The following is a 23,586-nucleotide window of genomic DNA, read 5'->3' as shown; positions in this document are numbered from 1 at the left end:
GATTTCAGCCTCCTAAGTAGCTAGATTACAGAGTGAGCCCAGGGCCTTTAGCCTTGTTTTGCTTCTGTTATTTTTCAGATAGGGCCCATTTCTGTGCTGTGTTTGTGTTGTTTGGCAAAAAGCTGGCCACAGACTTTGACCTCAGTCCTCCAGCCTACACCTCCCACAAGAATGAGATAAAAGATGCATACCAACATGCCTAGCTTGAATGAGAAGGGAATCTCAATCACAGAGGATCTCTCCTGACCTGATTTCCCTAGAAGCTGAGCCTTTGTGCCTGGTTTATTGTTTTTGCATTTTGCATTTTGCAGCTACTAACCCATAACACTCTATCCTTTATTTGAGATAAATGGGGGAGGAGGATTAAGAACAATATGAATCAGTAAACTTAAATTAAAATGTTTCAATTAATAGTAGCTATGGTGCTTTTAAATAAATGTGACTAGAATTAGCTTAACAAACTGCTTTCTTGTTAAAGTCCTCAGAGAACTTTTTTAAATACTAAAAGCAAGCATGTATGCATGCATGTGCACTGGTGTGTGTGTTACAAAGCAGAGAACAATCTGTGCTACATACTTATTGAGAACTTATCTCAAAAATAACCAAGAGGGGCTGTGAAGGTGGCTCAGTGGTAGAGTGCTTGCCTTGCATGCATGAGGCCCTGGGTTCCATTCCTCAGCACCACATAAGCAGAAAAAGCTGGAAGTGGTGCTATGGCTCAAGTGGTAGAGCCCTGGCCTTGAGCTGAAGAGCTGAGGGACAGCATCCAGGCCCAGAGTTCAGGCCCCACAACTGGCAAAATAATAATAATAATAATAACCAAAAGAGCAAGGCAATGGTAGCTCATGCCTGTAATTCTAGTTACCCAGGAGGCTGAGATCTGAGAATCAGGCTCCAAAATAGCCCGGGGAAGGAAGTCTATGAGACTCTTATCTCCAATTAACCACTGTTTGAGACTCGTCTCAGAGACAGTGCCCAGGTCCTGAGTCTCAGGACCAGCACCAAAAGAGAGAGAGAGACAGAGAGAGAAAAGAGAGGACAGAAATTAATTGATAAGGCTGGGAATGTGGTTTAGTGGTAGAGTGCTTGCCTAGCATACATGAAAGCCTAGGTTCAATTCCTCAGTACCACATAAACAAAAAAGCCAGAAGTGGTGCTGTGGCTCAAGTGGTAGAGCACCAAGCCTTGAGCTGAAGAGCTGAGGGACAGTGCCTAGGCCCAGAGTTCAGGCCCATGACAACAAAAAAAAGTCTGCAACTCCCCAAACACACCTGTTCTCTAGTTTGAGCATTCTTCTTCCCAGAGTTGTGAAGAATTTTATTTGTATTGCCAATCTGCAGATACTTTATTTATAGAAAAACAAAACTTGTTGCTCACTTGGAAAAAATCCAAAGCCCTAGTATAAAGTTGCAGATAAACTAATATAAAATACTTCTAAAAAGCATTAGCAGTTCTTTCAGTATTTTTGTCATTGTGTCTCTGTCCATTCGATTTTTTTTTTTTTTTGGTCAGTCGTGGCTCAAGGCTAGCACTCTACCACTTGAGCCAGAGCTTCACTTCCGGTTTTATGAGTGGTTTATTGGAGATAAGAGTTTCTTGGGGCTGGGAAGTTGGCTCAGTGGTAGAAGCGCTTGCCTTGCATGCCTGAGGCCCTGGGTTTGATTCCTCAGCACCACATAAACAAAAAGGAAAAAAGCCAGAAGTGGTGCTGTGGCTCAAGTGGTGGAGCGCTAGCCTTGAGCTGAAGAGCTGAGGGACAGCGCCCAAGCCCAGAGTTCAGGCCCCACGACCAAACCCAAAAAAAAAAAAAAAAAAGAGTTTCTTGGACTTCCTGCCTGGGCTGGCTTTGAACTGCGATCCTCAGATCTCTTCCTCCTGAGTAACTAGGATTACAGGCGTGAGCCACCGATGCCGGCTCATTAGAGATTTTTGGACTATAGCTCAATGATTAAAGTGTGTGTGTGTGTGTGTGTGTGTGTGTGTGTGTGTGTGTGTGTTTTGGACTATAGCTCAATGATTAAAGTGTGTGTGTGTGTGTGTGTGTGTGTGTTTTGGACTATAGCTCAATGATTAAAGTGTGTGTGTGTGTGTGTGTGTGTGTCTGTCTGTCTGTCTGTCTGTCTGTCTGTCTGTCTGTCTGTCTCAGGGCTCTGGATTCAATTCCTAGCACCACATAAATGAATAAACCAACAGAACTAAATGCATGAGGCCAAGGATTTTTACACTGAAGTGGAAGATCAGATCTGGATGGTGCCACCTTGGCCATATGGTGGATGGTAGGGTCTGGCAGCTTCTCTTCACGATGGAGGAAAGGTGAAGCCCCTGCCTCCCAGGTGATGGCTGTTCTTGAATTCCTGGAGGAAGGGGTGGGGACCTGAATAATAAGTTACTAAACCTGTCACCCCATGCCTAGGATTTTCTTGTGACCCTGACCCTCGTTATTTAGGATGGGAACAGCTCATGCCACATGTCTCCCTGTGTCCCCCTGTGTCCCCTTGTTCCTGTCCAGTCTCCTGGCTCTTCTCCCATCACCATGGCCTCTCACTTCAGCTCTCCTTGGAGCTGAATTGGTTTGTGGTATTCTTTTTGTTCTTTCCTCTCCAGCCTTCATGAATCAGTTTCCTAGCAGTGTTAAGTGTATTTGCAGGCTGCAGGTCTTTGTGACAACTGGCTGCCTGGGTACTGCTAACGCTCCAATAAAGACTCCAAAATTCGACCTCTCAAAATGTTGCTTCTCTGTTTCCTCGTGACAGGATTTATATCTCATTTAAAGTACAACAACACAAGGTTCCAGTATAGCATTATTCATTAGAGCAAAAATAGAAAACAACTTACAGGTTTATGAACTGATAAAATATGAGCAATATATAAGAAAATATTACTCAGAAATAAAAAGAAGTGAAATGCTGACATACAAAAATATAAATGAAGTCTCATTTCTCCCCAGTACTAGGGATCCAATCCAGATCCTCAAATATACTAGACAAATGTTCTACACTGAGCTATATCCCCAGACCACTAAGCTATATGCTTTATTCCCATATCTTGTATGAACCTTTAAAACACTGAGCTATATGGCCCCTGTCCTGCCTGCAATCATGACTACTCAGGAAGCTGAGATCTGAGGATTATGGTCCAAAGCCAGCCTGGGCAGAGAAGTTTGAGAGTCCAATTAACCAACCAGCAAGCTGCCAGACTCAAGGTGTATGGCTCAAGCGGTAGGAGGGCAACTGGGAGCAACAAAGGAGAGGAAGAGTGCAAGGCCCTGAATTCAAGCATCCATATCAGTACCAAAAAAAGAAAAAAATGTTCAGGTGGCTCACACCTCTAATCCTAACAACACAAGCCCATATGAGACTAGTATCTCCAGTTAACCACTCAAAAACCAGAAGTGGCACAGTGGCTCAAAGTGATAGATCACTAGCCTTAAGCAAGAGCTCAGGGACAGCAGCGACCTGGCCCCAGGCCCTGAGTTCAAGCCCCACAACCGACAAATCACCACCACCACCACCACCACCACCACCACCACCATCATCATCATCTAAGTGAAAGAAGGCAGCCGCAAAAGGCCATGCAATGTATGAAGTAAAGACTTCCTAGGAGCCGGCGCTGGTGGCTCACACCTGTGATCCTAGCTACTCAGGAGGCTGAGATCTGAGGATCACAGTTCAAAGCCAGCTGGGGAAGAAAAGTCCATGAGATTCTTATCTCTAATGAACCACTAGAAAACCGGTGTGGCTCAAGCAGTAGAGTGCTCGCCTTAAGCTGAAGAGCTGAGGGACAGTGCCCAGGCCCAGAGTTCAGACCCCATGACAGACAAAAAAAAAAACACAATTTCCTAGGGTCAAAAAATAAATAACTGCTACCAGGTAAAGGTTTTGGGAGGTGATGATGAAAATGCTCTAAGACTGATTATGATGATGGTTAGACACCTGTGTGAATGGGCTGACAAACACTGACTTATATACTTTACATGAATAAACAAACAATAAAGCTCAGTGGTAGAGTGCTTACCTATTACGTACCAGTCCTTGCATTAAATTCTGACCATAGCACACACACACGCACACACACAGTTTTACACATACAGCTGGATATTTAGGCACATGCATACAATCTTAGAACTCAGCAAGGGGCTGGGAAGGTGGCTCAGTGGTAGAGCGCTTGCCTTGCATGCATGAGGCCCTGGGTTCGATTTCTCAGCACCACATAAGCAAAGAGAAAAAAAGCCGGAAGTGGCGCTGTGGCCACAAAGAACTCAGCAAGATAAGGCAGGAGGGTTAAGTTCAACCAGCAGAGACTACAAAGAGAGAATTAGTCTCAAAAGTAAAATTAATTACTTAAACTCACCAAACTTATTACCAACCCCTGCATCATTTCTCACCCTTCTGGTGGGGAGCAAAGTGTCCAGCAGCCAGAGCAATACACAGTACAACTACAAGCTGAGCTCAAACCATAGCCTTCTTATGTTTCTAACCACAGAAGATAAAGAAGCAATGAAAATATAAGGGATAGAAATCCCTTTTTAAAATGTATTTCCAGGGCTGGAAAGGTGGCTCAGTGGTAGAACGCTTACCTTCCACGCATGAGGCCCTGCGTTCGATTCCTCAGCACTACATAAGCAAAAAGAAAAAAGCCGGAAGTGGTGCTGTGGCTCAAGTGGTAGAGTGCTAGCCTTGAGCAAGAGAAGATCAGGGACAGTACTCAGGCACCAAAACTGGCAAAAAATAAAACAAAATAAAAATAAAATGTATTACCAAGTCAGGGGCTGGTGGCTCATGTCTGTAATCCCAGCTACTCAGGAGGCTGAGATCTGAGGATCACAGTTCAAAGCCAGCCTGAGCAGGAAAGTCCATAAGACTCTTATCTCCAATTAACCACCAGAAAACCAGAAGGAGAGCTGTGGCTCAAGCGTTATCTAGGGTACTCTTGGCACTCACTCCTCTCTAGGCAGTACATGGTCAGTCTTATGTTTCTCTGTACGTTATTTCACAAGAGTGACTATCCAGATGGTGTTTTCCACAACACCCAGAAGCATAATTCTGTATTCAGGTTTAGTCTGTACAAAGTATTCAGTAAATGCTGTTGCCTAGAAAGAAAATGATATGTCTCTTCTAAAACTACAGAAAAGCATGATTTAAAAAAAGAAAAGGGGCGCCTATAATCCAAGCTACTCAGAAGGCTGAGATCTGAGGATCGTGGGTCAAAGCCAGCCCGGGCAGGAAAGTCTGTGAGACTTATCTCCAATAAACCGCTAGAAAAACAGACCACTAGAAAAACAGAAGTGGTGCTGTGTCTCAAGCAGTAGAACACTCACCTTGAGCTGAAGAGCACAGGACAGCGCCCAAGCCCAGAGTTCAAGCCCCATAACTGACAAAAAAAAGAGAGAAAGAAAAGAAAAGGGGGGGAGAGGCTGGGAAGGTGGTTCAGTGGTAGAGCGCTTGCCTTCCATGCATGAAGCCCTGGGTTCGATTCCTCAGTACCATATATACGGAAAAAAACAGAAGTGGCGCTGTGGCTCAAGTGGTAGAGTGCTAACGTTGAGCAAAAGAAGCATGGGAACAGTGACCAGGCCCTGACTTCAAGCCCCAGGACTGGAGAAAGAAAAAAAAAAAATTTAAAGTGGGAGGCTCTGAGTTCAAGCCCTGATGCCAGTACAAAAATTCTCATGATTCATCTCACCCCCCTCCACTTTATTTCTTAGCCAAAATGATATACAGAGCAAATTCTTTTTTTTTCATGGGGCTTGAACTCTGGGCTTGGGCACTACCCCTCAGCTCTTCAGCTAAAGGCAAGCACTTTACTGCTTGAGCCACAGCGCCACTTCCGGTTTTTGAGTGGTTTATTGGAGATGAGAGTCTCACAGAATTTCCTGCCTGGGCTGGCTTTGAACCACAATCCTCAGATCTTAGCCTCCTGAGTAGCTAGGATTACAGGCGTGAGCCACCAGCACCCAGCTTTCAGAGCAAATTCTGATCTGTACTTCTGATTTCCTATTTACCCCCTATCATTGTCCTAACATAGCTTTATTGTTCCATAGTGCACATCACTACCATCTATCCTAACTTTGTTTCCAAACTTCACACTAAAAACCTTCTGAAACTAAATAAGTTGCCGACTAGGAAGCCCACACACCCAAATGGCATACAACATTGAAAAAGCACATCTAACTCACAGGGGATTTTCTGTTTTATTTGTCTTTTTTTCTCTTGGTGCTGGGATTGAACCTAAAGTACCTGTGCAACTGAGCTATAACTTCCAGCTGGAATGAAATGTGATCATTCTTTTTTTTTTTAATTTTTTTTTTGGGTCCAGTCGTAGGGCCTGAACTCTGGGCCTGGGCACTGTCCCTCAGCTCTTCACCTCAAGGCTAGCACTCTACCACTTGAGCCACAGTGCCACTTCCGGCTTTTTTTTTCTGCTTATGTGGTGCTGAGGAATCGAACCCAGGGCCTCATGCATGGAAGGCAAGCGCTCTACCACTGAGCCACCTTCCCAGCCCCAATGCGATCATTCTTAAAGCTAGATTCAAATAAGGCTGCCAGTGATTCTTTTGACCAAGTATATAATGTTTAGCCAGTAAACTCAAGAATATATTGATAAGTACAGCAGGCATAAAAGAAAATCAAACAAAAATGAAATATGGATTATTTAGCTGCATTTGTTGTATGTGTGTGCATGTGTGCACATTGAGGTTTAAACTCAGGGCCTCTTGCTCCCAACTGGTGCTCCCAACTGGTGCTCTACCACTTGAGCCACACCTCTCCTTCTGGCTTTTTGCTGGTTAATTGGAGATAGAGTGTCTAGAAATTTATCCTCCCAGTCAGAGGACTGGTTCTGAACCATAGACTCCATCCTCAGATCTGAGACACTGGAGTAGCTAGAATTATGTGAGCCACGGTTGCCCAGTGGATTACTTTGCTTTAAGGCATATTAACTAAATGCTATCGGCCCATGTGCTGAGATACCTAATATATAACTCACAGCACTGGAGAGTAAGAAAAGTCCCATGTCAAAGAGGGGCATCAGCATACCACAGGAAGATGGCAGCACCGTGTATAAGAAAAAGCAGTACAATACAGTCAGAGAATAATCTACTCACTGAACTGTGCCTAGCTATCTACAATTATTTCCTAGTTTATGAGCCTATACTCCATACTAATAGATCCCACTGCCAAAGACTGCAAGCAGTAATGAGTAAACTCTAGAACTGTCTCATCCCCCTCAGTGTCCCCACACTTCCCCTGTAGAGCTTCTACCTATGTCTGCCCTTTATAATCCAGGCCAGAGTTCAACCATGAACCTTAAAACTGCTTCCCTATTTCATCACCCACTTTATCTCACAGCAGTTTACACAGAAAACTATTTCACAATAAAAGAATAAAATAATCACAACAAGTCAAAGATGTGACCTTCTGTTTTACAGGATGAAAACTTCCAATGCTATTCAAAGAAATTTTCTTAAATTATAAAAATCACTATTAAAGCAAGTAAGCAAATTTTAAAATACAACACATTCAAATGGAGATGTGTTTTCTAGTATTCTCTAGTATTCTGATCCACATCTATTGTTCTTAATCCTACTATGGATATAATTTTAGAATTCCCACTCCCCAAAACAATTCACATTCCCTCACTCCCCTCAACTTTCTCAAAAGTAGGGACTTTCAGTCAGGTGCTGGTGGCTCACACCTGTAATCCTAACTACACAGGAGGCTGAGATCTGAGGATCGAGATTCAAAGTCAGCCCAGGCAGGAAAGTCCATGAGACTCTTATCTCCAATAAACCACTCAGAAAATCAAAAGTAGCACTGTGGCTCAAGTGGTGGAGCACTAGCCTTGAGCTGAAGAGCTGAGGAACAACATTCAGGCCCTGAGTTCAAGCCCCATGACTGACGGGGGGGGAAAAAAAGTTGAGACTTTGAAGTTTTATTTATTTTTGGTCCAGATGTGGGGCCTGAACTCTGGGCCTGGGCACTATCCCTCAGCTCTTTAACTCAAGGCTAGTGCTCTACCATTTGAGCCACAGAGCCACTTCCGGCTTTTTCTGCTTATGTGGTGTTGAGGAATCGAACCCAGGGCCTCATGCATACAAGGCAAGCGCTCTACCACTGAGCCACCTTCTCAGCCCGAGACTTTGAAGTTTTAAAGTATAACAAATACAGTGGTTTTTTAAATAAGAAGCTAAATTATACTAAATGTATTGTATTCTATCTGGAGACAGGTCCCATTATATAGTCCAGGCAGGCCTGAGATTCACAACCCTTCTGGTCTCCACTTCCCAGGAGCTAGGATTACAGGTCCACACAACCCAACTTAGCTTGCTAGATTCTTAAGGTAGAAAAGGAAAAAAAAAATAACTTGTTAATGAAAGTATAGCTGAGGGCTGGGAAGGTGGCTCAGTGGTAGAGTGCTTGCCTTGCATGTATGAGGCCCTGGGTTCGACTCTTCAGCACCACATAAGGAAAAAAAGGGGGGGGGCTGGGAAGGTGGTTCAGTGGTAGAGCGCTTGCCTTGCATGCTTGAGGCCCTGGGTTCGATTCCTCAGCACCACATAAGCAAAAAGAAAAAAGCCAGAAGTGGCGCTGTGGCTCAAGTGGTAGAGCGCTAGCCTTGAGCTGAAGAGCTGAGGGACAGCGCCCAGGCCCAGAGTTCAGGCCCCAGGACCGGACCCAAAAAAAAACAATAAACCCAGAAGTGGCATTGTGGCTCAAGTGGCAGAGCACTTGCGCACGCGCACGCGCACACACACACACACACACACACGTATAGCTGAGAGCTAGTGACTCACACCTGTAAGCATCGCTACTCAAGAAGTTTAAGATCTGAGGATTGTGATGCAAAGCCAGCCAGGGCAGGAAAGTTCACCAAAAAATGCCAAGATGTAGGTAGGGCTGTGGCTCAGATTGTAGACTGATAGCCTTGAGCACAAACGGTCAGGTAGATAGATGTGACTGCTCATAAACAGCAATAATTGTGAGAAAAATAGATTTCAGATTCCTGGTAAAATAAATAGTTCCATCTCCTCCAAATCTATTGGCTGCCACCATAGCCCTTAATAATTTTTCACCCACTAGTTACATTCTAACAATTTCATCTTCAACTTAGTTCTATTTCGCTAAAAAATCATTAAAGAAAGGGGGGAAGGCTGATGAGGCCACAGCCACAAGAAGGAAATAGCCCAGTATCATGGTAGACAAGGCCAACAATCAGACCACTTTCTGCCAGGCACCGGTGGCTCATGACTGAAATTCTAGCTACTCAGGAGGCTGAGATCTGAGGATCATGGTTCAAAGCCAGACTAGGCATGAAAGTCCCTGGAATCCTTATCTCAGTTAACTACCAAAAATGCCAGAAGTAGAGCTGTGGCTCAAGTGGTAGAACACAAGCCTGGAGTCAAAAATCTCAATGGTAGCACCCAGACCTTGACCTTGAATTCAAGCCTCAGCACTGGCACATACACAAAAAAAAAAAAAAAAAGAACAGGAGCCTAGCACAAGTGGCTCATGCCTATAATCCTAGCTACTCAGGAGGTTGAGAGCTGAAGATCATGGTTCGAAGCCAGCCTGGGTAAGAAAGTCGAGGAGGGGGCTGGGAAGGTGGCTCTATGGTAGAGTCTTGCCTTGCATGCATGAGGCCCTGAGTTTGATTCCTCAGCACCACATAAGGCTGGAAGTGGCACTGTGGCTCAAGCGGTAGAGCACTAGCCTTGAGCTGAAGAGCTGAGGAACAGCACCCAGCCCAAAGTTCAAGCCCTAGAACCGTAAGAAAATAAATAAATAAATAAATAAAAGACTTTAGCATAACTACTCATATGGGAAAGGAAAAAGACTCCTGTAATTATGTAAGTTAACTACATTTATATTTATCTCAAGTTCATAATTTTTCTACCTATCTAGCACTATTGTAGCAAAAAAAAAAAATCCTTTGATCTTAGTTTCATTTTGAGGTAATAGTTCTCTTCTGTCTGTTTTGTCTTGCCTTGGAAAGCAAAACAGTAACTAGAACATGTGCGGTGGAACTAAAAAGACCTTTCAAAACCAGGTTCTACCTCATAACTAGCTTCAGTGCTTGTCTCTACTTCCCTCATAGGACTGTTACAAGGACTAAATGCACGAACCACACAGTCAGTGCCAAGAACACAAGTGTTCAGGAAACGTTGCCAGGGTCAGTGGTTCTTCTCCACTCAGACCAGACAGATCGAACAGTCTCTCAGGGAAGAGGTAGGTAAGGGCAGAAATTTGCCACCTAGAGGTATGCCCCCTTTGTTCTCTTCTGGCTGAGGGAGGGGTCCTGCTTTGTTTTTCTCACTGCATAGCAGAGTCTGGCAGGACACCACACCCAGCACCCTCTTTAAAGGCCCTATGCTCACCACTTTTCTTTGGTGGCACAAATAGTTTCTACCAATTGCCTTGTGTTTTCCAGGGCATCTGAGCTGTAAAATTCACTCCTTTACCTAAGGGCAAAACTGTAGAACTGGTTTTCTCTAATTCAGTGAACATAAAATTTCAGAACACCTCCTGGGAAAGGGGCATAAGAACCCAGCAGCCTCTGTCCTAGAACTGCTCAGTCCAGTAAATTAGGATGTACTATAATGACTGCAGACAATATCAGTGAGTAATCCAGACTATTCTCTAACATTTATCATCTTGTGTCCAGCACAACAGAATTACGTGGTGGTAATAAATGCTGATTTCAAATTGCCCCTGGGTAGGGACCAGGTTTTGCCATCTAGAGTTTACTAAGTGAGCTACACAAAACTGCTCAGTATCTCAGATGTGATTCTTTATGACAAGGTTCCACCTCAGACTGACAAGGGTAAACCTTCAATAAACACTGTTGACTTGCAGTCAACAAGGACTGATCTAGAGTTTGACTCCTTCACTTAGCCAAAGACAGACTAAGCACCTTGATTTGACTCTTGCTTTTCACCCAGCAGCCTATCATTAGGAAAACTAAGATTTTATAGCTCTATAATACGTAATACGTATTTTTAAAACCAAGGTTTATGACTTAAACAAAGCCAAGCCAAATAAGGCAGAGATAACAGGCTTTCTACTTTGCCCCTGATACCTTCCTACCTTGATTTCCCTATAGCAACTGCCTACAGTATAGCTTATTCAACTTCACTTCAAATCCAACACATATACTACCAACTTTAATCACCTATGCCCTGGGCACCCTCTGTATCCCATTACATCACTTTCCCATACCCAAACTTTCTAATTCAACCAACAACTCTTCACATCTCAGTTCCATGCTTTTCTTTCCCTTTATTTCTGCTTTCTAACAGATCTGACATGACTGGTATAAGAAAAAAAGAAAAAAAAAAAAGGCTCAGTGGTAGAACTCTTAGCAATCAATGGTCGATTCCCAGAAGCACCAAAAGAAAATAAAAGCCAGACACTGGTGGCTCATGCTTGTAATCCTAGCTACTCAGGAAGCTGAGATCTGAGGATCACAGTTCAAAGCCAGCACAAGCAGTAAAATCTGTCTGTGAAATTCCTATCAACAATTAACCACCAAAAAAGCCAGAAGTTGGGGCTGGGAAGGTGGCTCAGTGGTAGAGCACTTGCCTTGCATGCATGAGGCCCTGGGTTCGATTCCTCAGCACCACATAAGCAGGAAAAAAAAAGCCGGAAGTGGCGCTGTGGCTCAAGTGGTAGAGCACTAGCCTTGAGCTGAAGAGCTGAGGGACAGTGCCCAGGCCCAGAGTTCAGGCCCACGACCGGACCCCCAAAAAAGCCAGAAGTGGTGCTATGGCTCAATGTGGTAGAGCACTAGCCTTGAGCAAAAGAGCTCAGACAGCGCCTAGGCCCTGAGTTCAAGCCCCCTGACTGACTTCCCCACCCCCTACCCCAAAATAAGAGAGAAGGAGAAAGAAAAAAGACTTTAACAAGAAATTAATGCAATGCCCTAAGTACATAATAAACATAAAATGTCCAGGTGCTAGAAGCTCCCAGTACCTACTTCTGAGCACCCCTGGCCTGTACATGTTTATGAAGCTGTACTGATTCGGAGGGTTGTGCCAGTGAAAGACTTGGGAGATTCAGCTCAGCAGCAGTTCAGTGGTGGCACAGCAGCAGCAAAAGAAAAACAAAATGTTGTTAGTGAGGAGATAGAGGTGGGAGCTGGAGGGGCTGAAAAGGTAAAAAGAAACTAGTAAAAACAGGGGCAAGAAAATAAATTTGCTTTGTTTCTACTATGGTTAAAAAAAAAATAGGGTCTGAAGTGGTGCTGTGGCTCAAGTGATAAGAGCCCTAGCCTTGAGCTGAAGAGCTCAGGGACAGCGCCAGGGTCAGAGTTCAAGCCCTATGACCAACAAAACAAAAAAAAAAAATGGTCATTGGGCATTCTGGAAGGATCAAGGAAAGCACAACTGAGAACTCAGATTCACAGGTGTGCTTAAATGGCTGTTTTTGAAGCAGAAGGAAAAACAGAAGATTAGTGAAAGATGTTCATTCCTTTTTTTTTGTTTGGTCGGTCATGGCCCTGAACTCAGGGTCTGGGCTCTGTCCCTCAGCTCTTCAGCTCAAGGCTAGCGCTCTACCACTTGAGCCACAGCACCACTTCCCTCTCTCTGCTTATGTGTTGCTGAGGAATCGAACGCAGGGCCTCATGCATGCAAGGCAAGCGCTCTACCACTGAGCCACCTTCCCAGCCCCAAGATGTTCATTCTTTTTGCTAATCAGCACTCAGACTGGCATCAAATAAATCTTTGCCAATTTAACCTACACCCAATTTCTAATAATCTGAGTACCCTTTCATCAGGAAACACTGATCAAACCAAACTCTTGTAAAATATAGTCAGACTCCAACTTTGATTTTGGATAAGATTAAAGAGGTTTAAATTAAGATTGGGCATGGTGGTACACTCCCATAATCCCAGCTTTTTGAGAGACAGAGATAGACAATCTTACTGTCTCTTTGAGACCCAGTCTCAAAAACAAGTCAGGCACAAATGGTTTATGCCAGTAATTACAGATACCTGGAAGGCTGAGATGGGAGGACTTCAATTTGAAGACTACTCTAGCAGAAAAGACTGCCTCAGCAAGAAGATATGATGACATGTCATGCAGGTATAGTCAGAAGTAAAAAAAATCCAAAAAGATCACTGTCCACACATGTACCATAACAGGAAACAAGAGTCTATCTGAAAAATAACCAGCACAAAAGTTGGGCAGGCACTGGTGGCTCACATCTGTAACCTAGCTACTCAGCAGGCTGAGATCTGAAGATTACAGTTTAAAGCCAGCCCGAGCAGGAAAGTCCATGAGAAACTCATCTCCAATTAACTACCAGAAAACCAGAGCTGTAGCTCAAAGTTGTAAAGTAAAAGCCTTAAGCAAAAGAGCCTAGGGACAGATCCCAAGCCCTGAGTTCAAGCCCCATGACCAACAAAAAATAAATAAAGGGGTTGGGAAGGTGGCACAGTGGTAGAGCACTTGCCTTGCATGCCTGAGGCCCTGGGTTCAATTCCTCAGCACCATATAAGAAAAAAGAAAAAAGCCAGAAGTGGCACTATGGCTCAAGTGGTAGAGCACTAGCCTTGAGCTGAAGAGCTGAGGGACAGCGCCCAGGCCCAGAGTTCAGGCCCCACAACCGGACCCAAAATAAAATAAAATAAATAAATAAAATAGCCAGCACAAAAAAGGGCTGAAGGTAGAGCCCTCGCTTTGAGCTGAAGAGCTGAGGGACAGCGCCCAAGCCCAGAGTTCAAGCCCCATGACCCACAAAACAAAAAGGGGTGGGGAGGCCTTGAATAAGTGGCTCAGCAACTGATAACTTGTATCTCTTTAAAAAAAAAAAAATGAATCCACAAGGACTAGAAGATATATAGCTCAAGTGGTAAAACCCTAGGTACCTGGGCTACCTGGATCCCCAGAACCACAAAACGAAGGGGAAAGGGAAAGAGAAACATTAAAAATTAACTAGATGGGGCTGGGAAGGTGGCTCAGTGGTAGAGTGCTTGCCTTGCATGCATGAGGCCCTGGGTTCGATTCCTCAGCACCACAAAAGCAAAAAGAAAAAAGTAGCAAGTGGCACTGTGGCTCAAGTGGTAGAGCGCTAGCCTTGAGCTGAAGAGCTGAGGGACAGCACCCAGGCCCAGAGTTCAGGCCCCACGACCGGACCCAAAAAAATAAATAAATAAATAAAATTTTATTTTTATAAAATAAAAATGAGGCCCTGGGTTCAATTCCTCAGCACCACATAAGCAGAAAAAGCCAGAAGTAGTGCTGTGGCTCAAAGTGGAAGAGCACTTGCCTTGAGCTGAAGAGCTCAGGGACAGCGCCCAGGCTCAGAATTCAGGCCCCAAGACAGATTTAAAAAAAAAAAAAAAAATTAACTAGAACTTCTAGGTGTCAGTGGCTCACACCAGTACTCTTAGCTACTCAGGAGGCTGAGATCTAAGGATCACAGTTTGAAGCCAGGCTGGGCAGGAAAGACCATGAGAGACTCTTATCTTCAATTAATCACCAAAAAGCCAGAAATAGAGCTGTGAATCAAGTGGTCCAGCACTAGCCTTAAGCAAAAAAAAAAAAAAGCACTGGGACCCAGGCCCTGAGTTCAAGCCCCATGACTGGTGGGAAAAGAAAAAAACGCACTAAAAGGCACAACTAGTCCTTCCTACTGGTTCAATTTTTCACTTCAGTTGTTTTTTGTTTGTTTTTGGGTTTTTTGGGTCCGGTCGTGAGGCCTGTACTCTGAGCCTGGGCACTGTCCCTAAGCTCTTCAGCTCAAGGCTAGCGCTCTACCACTTGAGCCACAGCACCACTTCCAGCTTTTTTCCTTTTTTCGTTTGGGCTTTTGTTTAACTTTATTTTTTTTTGTCTTTTCTTTTTTGGTACAGGGGATCGAACCCAGGACGTTGCACTTGCTAGGCAAGCGCTTTGCCACTGAGCTACATCCCAGCCCTTTTTTCCTTTTGTCTTATGTGGTGCTGGGGAATAGAACCCAGGGCCTCATGCATGCAAGGCAAGCACTCTACCACTGAGCCACCTTCCCAACCCGGAGAAGATGACTTCTTATCACTACTTTCAACTCTTTTTTTTTTCCCCTGTCCTGGGACTTAAACTCAGTGCCTATAAGCTTTTTTGGCTAGCTCTCTACAAGAGTCTCATGGCCTTTCCTGCCCCAGCTGGCTTCAAACTGAGATCCTCAAATCTCAGCCTCCTGAGTAGCTAGGATTCATTACAGACATGAGCCACCAGTACCTGGCTCTTTCAGCTCTTAATGTTTAAAGTAATAAATAAGCTAACTACCAGGGGACCAATGGCTAATGCCCTTAATGTTAGCTAAAAAGGAGTCTGAAGGGCTGGGAAGGTGGATCAGTGGTAGAGCACTTGCCTTGCATGCCTGAGGCCCTGGGTTTGATTCCTCAGCACCACATAAGCAAAAAGAAAAAAGCCAGAAGTGGTGCTGTGGCTCAAGTGGTAGAGCACTAGCCTTGAGCTGAAGAGCTGAGGGACAGCGCCCAGGCCCAGAGTTCAGGCCCCATGACCGGACCCCAAAAAAAAAAGGAGTCTGAAACCTCAAGGATCATGCCTGAAACCAGTACAGACAGAAAAGTCTGCAAGACTACATCTCCAATTAACCAGTAAAATGTTGGAATGGAGGCATGGTTCAACTGGTAAAACATCAGCAAGAAAGCCAAATGAGAGTGCAAAGGCCTGAGTCTAGGCCAGCAACAAGCACAAAAATAAATAAAATCACCAAAAGCCAACAGAGAAGACTTTAATATATGTATTTTCCTATAAGCAACCCAAACAATTCTTAAAAGGCATGCTAATATGGCAGGGGGGAAATATTTTTTGTTAAACAAATATCTCTGGAATATAGTGTGCACATTAAACAAATTGGCTATTTACAATGTTGCAGCAGAATGGTAAATATCCAATCACAATATTACAATCATCATTTCTTAAAACAAGTGACTCATTTGTTTAGACCAAACTAAATTAACAATTTAAACTTTAAAGACATTCACTGGAAGTGAACAGTGATTATAAGAGTTTCAAAGCTGAAATAGTGAACTTTTTTTACCTGATGTTCTGCATGAATGTTATCCCCAGTAGGCCATCGATGTTTGCTATTATTATAGCCGCCTCCACCACTTCCTCCTCCCCCAAGCTGCTCACCATGCTGCCTCTGAAAGAAGTAGTCCACCATAGCGTCGTCCTGGGAACGGCCTGCAACTCCTATGGATCCTGGGACAGGGCTGGAGTGTGTCCCAGCTGCAAGAGCCTGATTTGCAGCAGGCTGTGGCTGCGCTTGCGACCCTGTTCCAGATGTCAAAACAACAGGCATGTTGGGATTAGCTGTTTCTTGAGGGTGATGTTTCAGGTGGGGGCTGAAAGAGTCCTGCCAAAGCACTGCTTTTCTCTTCAAGACACATGCAACGCTCATTCCACCAACACCTGAGGACAAACAGGTTACAAATGTTTAATATTCACATTTTAAGTAAGTTGGTATGTACCAATACAACTAGGAATTTCAGGGGCTGGGAAGGTGGCTCAGTGGTAGAGTGCTTGCCTTGCATGCAAGAGGCCCTGGGTTCCATTCCTCAGCACCACATAAGCAGAAAAAGCCAGGAGTGGCACTGTGGCTCAAGTGGTAGAGCACTCGCCTTGAGCTGAAGAACTGAGGGACAGTGCCCAGGCCCAGAGTTCAGGCCCCATGACTTGGGGGAAGGGGGGACAACTAGGAATTTCATTTCTTCTGTAATACAATTGCACATTAACAGTTTCTACTGAGCAGCTCAGTGTACTATAAACAAACATACAATTTCCTAAACTGAAAACTCCACTTTTAAGCTACTAAATCTGAGTATATGGAAATGAAAGTTACTGGTAACAGGTACTCTGGCAAGACATTGAAATCTGAGCCCAGGCACCAGTGACTCACACCTGTAATCCTAGCTACTCAGGCTGAGATCTGAGGTCTACAGTTCAAAGCCAGCCAGGGCAGGAAAAGTCTGTGAAACTTTTTTTTTTTGGCGGGGGGCGGGGGGGGGGAGCCTTGAATTCTGGGCCTGAGCACTGTCCCTCAGCTCTTCAGCTTACAGTGAGCACTCTACCACTTGAGCCACAGAGCTTTTTCTGTTTGTGTGGTACTGGGGAATTGAACCCAGTGTTCATGCATGAGAGGCAAGTACTCTACCACTGAGCCACCTTCCCAGCCCCCTGTGAAACTCTTATCTCCAATTAGCCACCAAAAAGCCAGAAGAGCTGTGGTTCAAGTGGTAGAGTGTTAGCCTTGAGATAAATTTCAATGTCTTTTTAACTTATAAACTTACTTTCTCTTTAAGCCAATTGTGCTGATAGTTTTTAAATGAAAAAGGAGCTTTATTTAACTCATAACTTCACAGGCTTAAAGGTGCAGCTTGATGAGTTAGAATGCTTTATTAGCAGGAGGGCCTGGGTCTCATTCCCAACATCATGCACAAAAAAATAGCAATTTTTAAAAATCACAACTTTATAGCCAGGACAGACATATGCCAATAAAAAAACAAAAACCTAAACCTCAACTGTAATTACCAAGCTGGGCACAGATGACTTATATGGAGCTGTGGCTCAAGTGGTAGAGCACTAGTCTTGAGCAAAAAAGCTCAGGGATAGTGCCTCAGCCCAGAAGTCAAGCCCTAAGACTAGCACCCAATAATAATAACAACAACAACAATAATAATAATAATATACTAAATACACACACACACAGTGGCTCAGATTGTCTAACTTGAAAGGACCCTTTAAAATGTCCAAGATACTCAGAGGATAGTCTTTGAGAGACAATTAGACATTTTGGCTAACCATACCACCACAATGTTCTTAGTTTAACCCTCTTCTCAGTTGCTATTGACAGGGACAAAACGAAATTCAAGACATTTATCCATAACTTACAATCATAGTGTAATCACATGATTATTCCATTAGTGCTTCAACTCCTAGAAACGGGATGAGACAAGCCAAATGCACTCATTTTACTAGTACAGAAACCTCCTCACTATAAAAACCTCACCACAGTAAGAGTGTAGCAAATATAGCACAGACATTGTCTCATCACAAGACATTGAAAGATGATACCCATTTTACTGAGAATACATTAAGATATAAAAGTTGTATGATGTGATGACATATAGAGGCTTTTATGCATATAGACACAAACTGACTAAAGGATGGTATACTCAGGGGAAAAGTCCAAAGGTTTAACTCTTTTGAACAACTAATGAACTGTTTAACAAAATACCAGGAAGTAGAAACGTGGGGGAGTACACGTGGGTACACAATCATGAGTACACGATTGGAGGAAGGAGTGAACAAATGCAGTCATTATAGTCCATGTTTGTTATGTAAAAATTGAACTACTATATAATTTGAGAGTAGGGATGGGAGGGGGGGAAATGAAGGAGATGGAAAAAATGATGGACCAGGTGACACTAATCGAGATGCAGCGTACTCATAACTTAATAGAATTGTTAACTTTTTGTACAACTACTTAATAATAAAAAATTAAGTTATACGTGTGCCAGGTGCTAGAGACTCACACCTGTCCTAGATACTCGGGAGGCTGAGATCTAAGCATCATGGTGCAAAGCCAGCCAGGGAAGGACAGTTCATGAAACTCTTATCTCCAGTAACCATCAAAAAGCCAGAAGTCGGGGCTAGGAAGGTGGCTCAGTGGTAGAGTGCTTGCCTTGCATGCATGAGGCCCTGGGTTCTATTCCTCAGCACCACATAAGCAGAAAAAGCTAGAAGTGACACTGTGACTGCTCAAGTGGTAGAGCGCTAACCCTTGAGCTGAAGAGCTGAGGGACAATACCCAGGCCCAGAGTTCAGGCCCCATGACCAAAACAAAAAACAAAAAAAAAGCCAGAAGTAGGGCTGGGAATATGGCTTAATGGTAGTGCTTACCTAGCATGCATGAAGCCCTGGGTTCGATTCCTTAGTACTACATAAACAGAAAAGGCCAGAAATGGTGTTGTGGCTCAAATGGTAGGGTGCTAGCCCTGAGCAAAAGAAACTCAGGGACGGTGCCTAGGCCCTGAGTTCAAGCCCCAGGACTGGCCAAAAGAAAGAAAGAAAAAGAAAAGCCAGAAGTGGAACTATGACTTAAGTGCTAGATCACTAGCTTGAGTCAAAAAGCTCAAGGAGGGATTAGAAGATAGCTCAGTGGTAGAGTGCTTGCCTGGCACGCATGAGACCCTGGATTCGATTCCTAAGCACCACATAAACAGAAAAAGCCAGAAGTGGCGGCTCAAGTGGTAAAGCACCCACTTTAAGCTGGAGAGCTGAGGGACAGTGCTTAAGCCCAACGACAAAAAAAAAAAATCTCAAGGAAAGTGCCTACACCCCAAGTTCAACCCTAGGGACCAGCATACAGGCACAGACATACACACACACAATTTTTATGATGTGCCCATTCAGCTAGTGAGAACCAGAGAAGGGCCTCCTCCTTCAATCTGGTCTACACCCAAGCCTAGCTACTTTCACCATATTGTCTCTCACTATTTACTGTCTTCTGTTTCTCTGCAAGACCAACAAAGAATCAAATGTTACTAGGAAGCATATCATGTACCTTCCTTAATGACATTTGTATATACAAAGTACGTCAGTTACCAGTTAGGACACATTTCTGCAACCACTGCTGCCAAAAGCTATCATTCCAAAAGTCACTCCATGTGCCTTATCGTTCCCATTCCAAAAAGACATGAGAAATTCATAATTGTTCTATATACAGTAGCATCTACATCTCACAACCAATTCATGTTCTGAAGTCAAAAGTAAGCTAACAAAATGGAATTTGTAATCTGCTCAAAACCTAATTGGAAATGCCTGATCTAAGTTAACAATTCCAATCCATCAGAACCTCCGTGACACCAGAGTAGCTGTCTATACCTCAGTTTCTGTGTTCATAAATAAAATCTTGTTTATGTTCAAGTACCAACACCAGAAAAATCACAGCTACTTCACCACCTTTGCAATGTACATACCAGACTAATCCCTTCCTACTTGCTTTTCAAAAGGACTCATTACCCTGTTATTACACCATCCCATTTTCATCTACAAAGAAATACAATTGCTAACAATTACAGTCAAGAGTCCCACAATCCAAGTTTCACTACTAAGCTAACAATCTACAAGCCTGATTCAGCATCTAGAAAATTAAAGAAATCCTCCAAGCCTCAGAATTTTTTGTAAATCAAAATAGCTTAACCTCTTTTTATATAAAAGGGTTTTGATCACTAATGCCAAAGATTCACAAATTTACTCATCACCAGTTAAGGAAAAGGAGCACCAATCTCTTAAGGGAATTCCTAAAATAGTAAATAAAATATTTTCTGACATAAAAGACTTAAAAAAAAAAAAAGACTTGTCAAAATAGTTTTGGAAAAAAAATTTCCAAATGAAAAAAGTTCATCACTGAAGAACACTAAATACAATCACACTCTAAAAACAGACTAGGGGGTGGAGATTCCTATTTTAAAAAATGTTCAAGCAAAACAATTGGCTTTTGTGAAGGTATCAGTAAGGCCCTGAGACTTCCTGCTTTACCTAATGAGGCCAGACAGTTTCTCCAACTAATGTAAACGTAGCAAAAGGGACAATCTGAAAGTGAGCAAATGCCTAAGCAATTAACATGTATCTTGGTAATTTTGCAATACTTTGGCAACAATGGAATCAACTTAAAAAAATCAGAAAACATTTAAATTGCTGAGCTCCCCAAGTGAGATACGGCATTTGAAATGTAATTTTTTCACAAATGACACTTTATAAAAGTATCTTAATCAACTGTCTACAATTTTGTGTGCATGTGTGTTGGTTCTGGGGCTTGAACTCAGAGCCTGGGCACTGTCTCTGAGCTTTTCTGATCAAGGCTCATGCCACAGCTCCACTTTTCACTTTTGGGTGGTTAACTGAAGAGTCTCAGGAATTTCCAGCCTCTGCAGGCTTTAAACCCATGATCCTCAGATCTCAGTCTCTTGAGTAGATAGGATTACAGGTGTGAACGACAGGGTCCTGGCAACTGTATACAATTAAGTGCCAATTCTAACTACTCTTCCACAATTTTCAAACTGTTTACAAGGTGTAGTTTGGTTTGCTTTTATATATATATACATATCACTAATAAGAGGGTAAATACTTCAAACAAAAGAGAATGATTTCTTGTATCTCTTTTTACTAAAATGCTTAGTGGCTAAAAAGATGGTGTTGTTTTCTTTTACCACATGAACCCTCTGTGATCATAAATCTATCCTAAAACAGTTCATCTTAAACCCAAACAAAACAAATTCCAACTTCAAAAAGTTACAGCCTCGGAGAAAATGAACTCAACCACGTTAAAGACAAGATACTAATTTAAGGTTCAGAATCCAGTATTCCCAAAAGATCTAGATAAAAGAATCAACAGCCTCTAATGTTTTACAAAGTTAAAATTAGCAAGGGACCAAAATGTTTGTTTACTAAAACTGTATATAGGAAGCCACCTATTTTGGAGGATTGTCTCGATGGTTGGTTTAGTATCTCTAAGAAAATAAAAGTTAAACCTAGGAAACTATGGTCTCAGAAGTAACTTACTTTAAAACAGAATCCCTTCCCCTACAAGAAAGAAAAAGAAAGAAAGGAAGGAAGGAAGGAAGGAAGGAAGGAAGAAGTCGTATAATAACCTCATGAAGTCGTATAATAACCCCAGTAATAATTCCAAGTGAGCAAGAACAGTGTTATTTTAATTGAACAATGAAGGGACTAATTTTTCAAAGTTATGATGAAGGAAAAGCCTTCTCTGGTCATTTGAGTGTGGGTTCCCTGGCTAGGTTCGGTTTTTGTTGTGGGGTGGGGGAGGGGAAGGAAGGAGTAAGGGGGGGGGAGGCGGTGAACTATAGTGGAGAAAAGTTACGAGCGAGTATTCCTCGCGGGCCGTGGGAGTGGTACTGACAAGTCAAACAAATGACCTGTGTGTTTACCAAGCACGTTCGTGAGGAAGAAAACTACCTAGCATTGTGCACCTAGATGTTTTTCCCACTCCAGAGGGGTGAAACCCTGAGTGAGGAGTCACCGCAACACAAGGGAGGCTCAAAAAGAACCCACCAGAAAGAAAAAAAGGGGGGGGGGGGAAGGAACACAAGCTCTCCCGCAAACAAAAGGCCAGAAAGCACACGGGAGCCCCCAGAGCGATCTGAAACTTCCCCGATCACCGCTCCTGCACATCGAAGGCTTGCAAAGTTCCCCCCGCGGCGGCTCTGGCCCGGGGACCGGGGCCACGGCCGGCTTCTACACCCATGTATTGTTCCTCCTCCAACAGGCGCTGCCACAAACGCTCCAGAAGTCCAAGAAATCCGGGGTGGCAGAGAATTACACTTCGTGACCACACTCGAGACGACTCCGGGCTCCGCCAGCCCACCAAGATTCTTTTTTTTTTTTTTGTAATTCCTCTTTAATTTGAAAATAAAAAGCGACCCGAATGGCAACACCAGACCTCCGGGGACTCCCCGGAGGGCCGAGCACCGACACAGAGCCGCCTCTAGGCCCTGGCCCCGGGCCTGCAGCCCCGGCGCTCGCCTGGCGTCGACCCCGCTCCCCACCCCCTCCCTCCTCTATAACAATAGGGGCCTTGCCGCTGACTCCCAAACATGTACCCGGAGCAGCGAGTGAGGAGCCTCGGCCAGGGCCCCGGCGGCTTTTCCAGAACCCTTCTCGCCCCCCCAGCCGCCCTCAAACGCCAATACGAAGGGAGAATCTGCTCGCTAGGGGTCCAGAGCATCGTTTGGGACCGGTGGGGTGCGGATACTCACGGGCGGAGCGGTAGGATGAAGATGGATTTCAGCCCCCCGATCTTCTCTCTCCAGCGCTCTCGCTCCCCCTTACCTTTCACTCCGACAACATGGCGGCCCACTGGGGACAGGGCTGGCGCGGTGCATCATGGGATAGGCTCTGGCCCCGGCTCCGGCGGTGGCAGCGGCGGCGGCGGCGGCGGCGGCGGCGGCGGCAGTGGCGGCGGCGGCGGCAGCGGCAGCGGCGGCGGCGGCGTGTACGAAGGCAGGCAGCTCTGGAACAGGTTGCCTGGTTGCCATGCCAACCCAGGGCCTGCGTGAACTTGGGGAACTCGCAGGCAAACACCATCGCCGCGCGCGCCGGCGTGCCCGCCTGCTGCTGGGCGAGAGCGCGCGCCGCCGCGGACGGGCAGGCGGGGGGCGGGGAGGGGTCCGTGGGCTGCACCTGTGCGCGCGCGCCCGACGCTCGGGGTCGGGGGGTTGGGGAGAGGGGCCCCACCGGGCCCCCCCCACCCCGCCCCGCCCCGGGCCCAGGGCGTCTGCACCTGCGTTCCCCCCACACACCCCCAGGTTATCACAGCCTCACTGATTTTTAATCTTCCTGCCTCCGTTTCCCCATTTGCAAAATAAAAAGGGATGCACATTTCTTGGGGCGGAATGTCCCCGAGGATGAAGGGAATCCCACACAAGTAATGAAAACTTGGGATGCGCGTTCTGTACACTGCCGGGACTGGTGAGCGGGTTGTCAGATCTGCAACAAAGTAACGCGGTGACGCCCCTGGTTCTTTACTGTTACCTTGCGCGAGCCACTGGGTTCCCTT

At 44.6% G+C, this 23,586-nt stretch overlaps 1 protein-coding gene across 18 annotated transcripts in view; it reads right to left on the bottom strand.

The window, feature by feature from the left end:
- Pum1 (pumilio RNA binding family member 1) overlaps window positions 1-22,933 on the bottom strand; it is a 130,318-nt gene extending 107,385 nt beyond the window's left edge. For 7 of the 18 annotated variants that reach the window (XM_042695711.1, XM_042695713.1, XM_042695715.1 and 4 more), the window contains exons 1-2: window positions 22,787-22,933; window positions 16,045-16,418 (exon numbers count right to left, since the gene is read on the bottom strand). In XM_042695711.1, coding sequence (XP_042551645.1) covers window positions 16,045-16,407 — 363 coding nt within the window. In that variant the 5' untranslated portion in view covers window positions 16,408-16,418; window positions 22,787-22,933. Of the gene's footprint in view, window positions 1-16,044; window positions 16,419-17,897; window positions 17,942-22,786 lie in introns of those variants that run through there. The other 11 variants (XM_042695714.1, XM_042695717.1, XM_042695718.1 and 8 more) reach the window with 4 other exon arrangements.
- Between the last annotated feature and the right edge of the window lie 653 nt (window positions 22,934-23,586).

Source organism: Dipodomys spectabilis, unplaced genomic scaffold (genome assembly GCF_019054845.1).
Source record: "Dipodomys spectabilis isolate Male_0828 unplaced genomic scaffold, ASM1905484v1 ptg000188l, whole genome shotgun sequence".
NCBI classification, from domain to species: Eukaryota; Metazoa; Chordata; class Mammalia; order Rodentia; family Heteromyidae; genus Dipodomys; species Dipodomys spectabilis.
The sequence above is the reverse complement of the archived record's forward strand: the minus strand, read 5'-3'. Positions and strand labels throughout refer to the sequence as shown.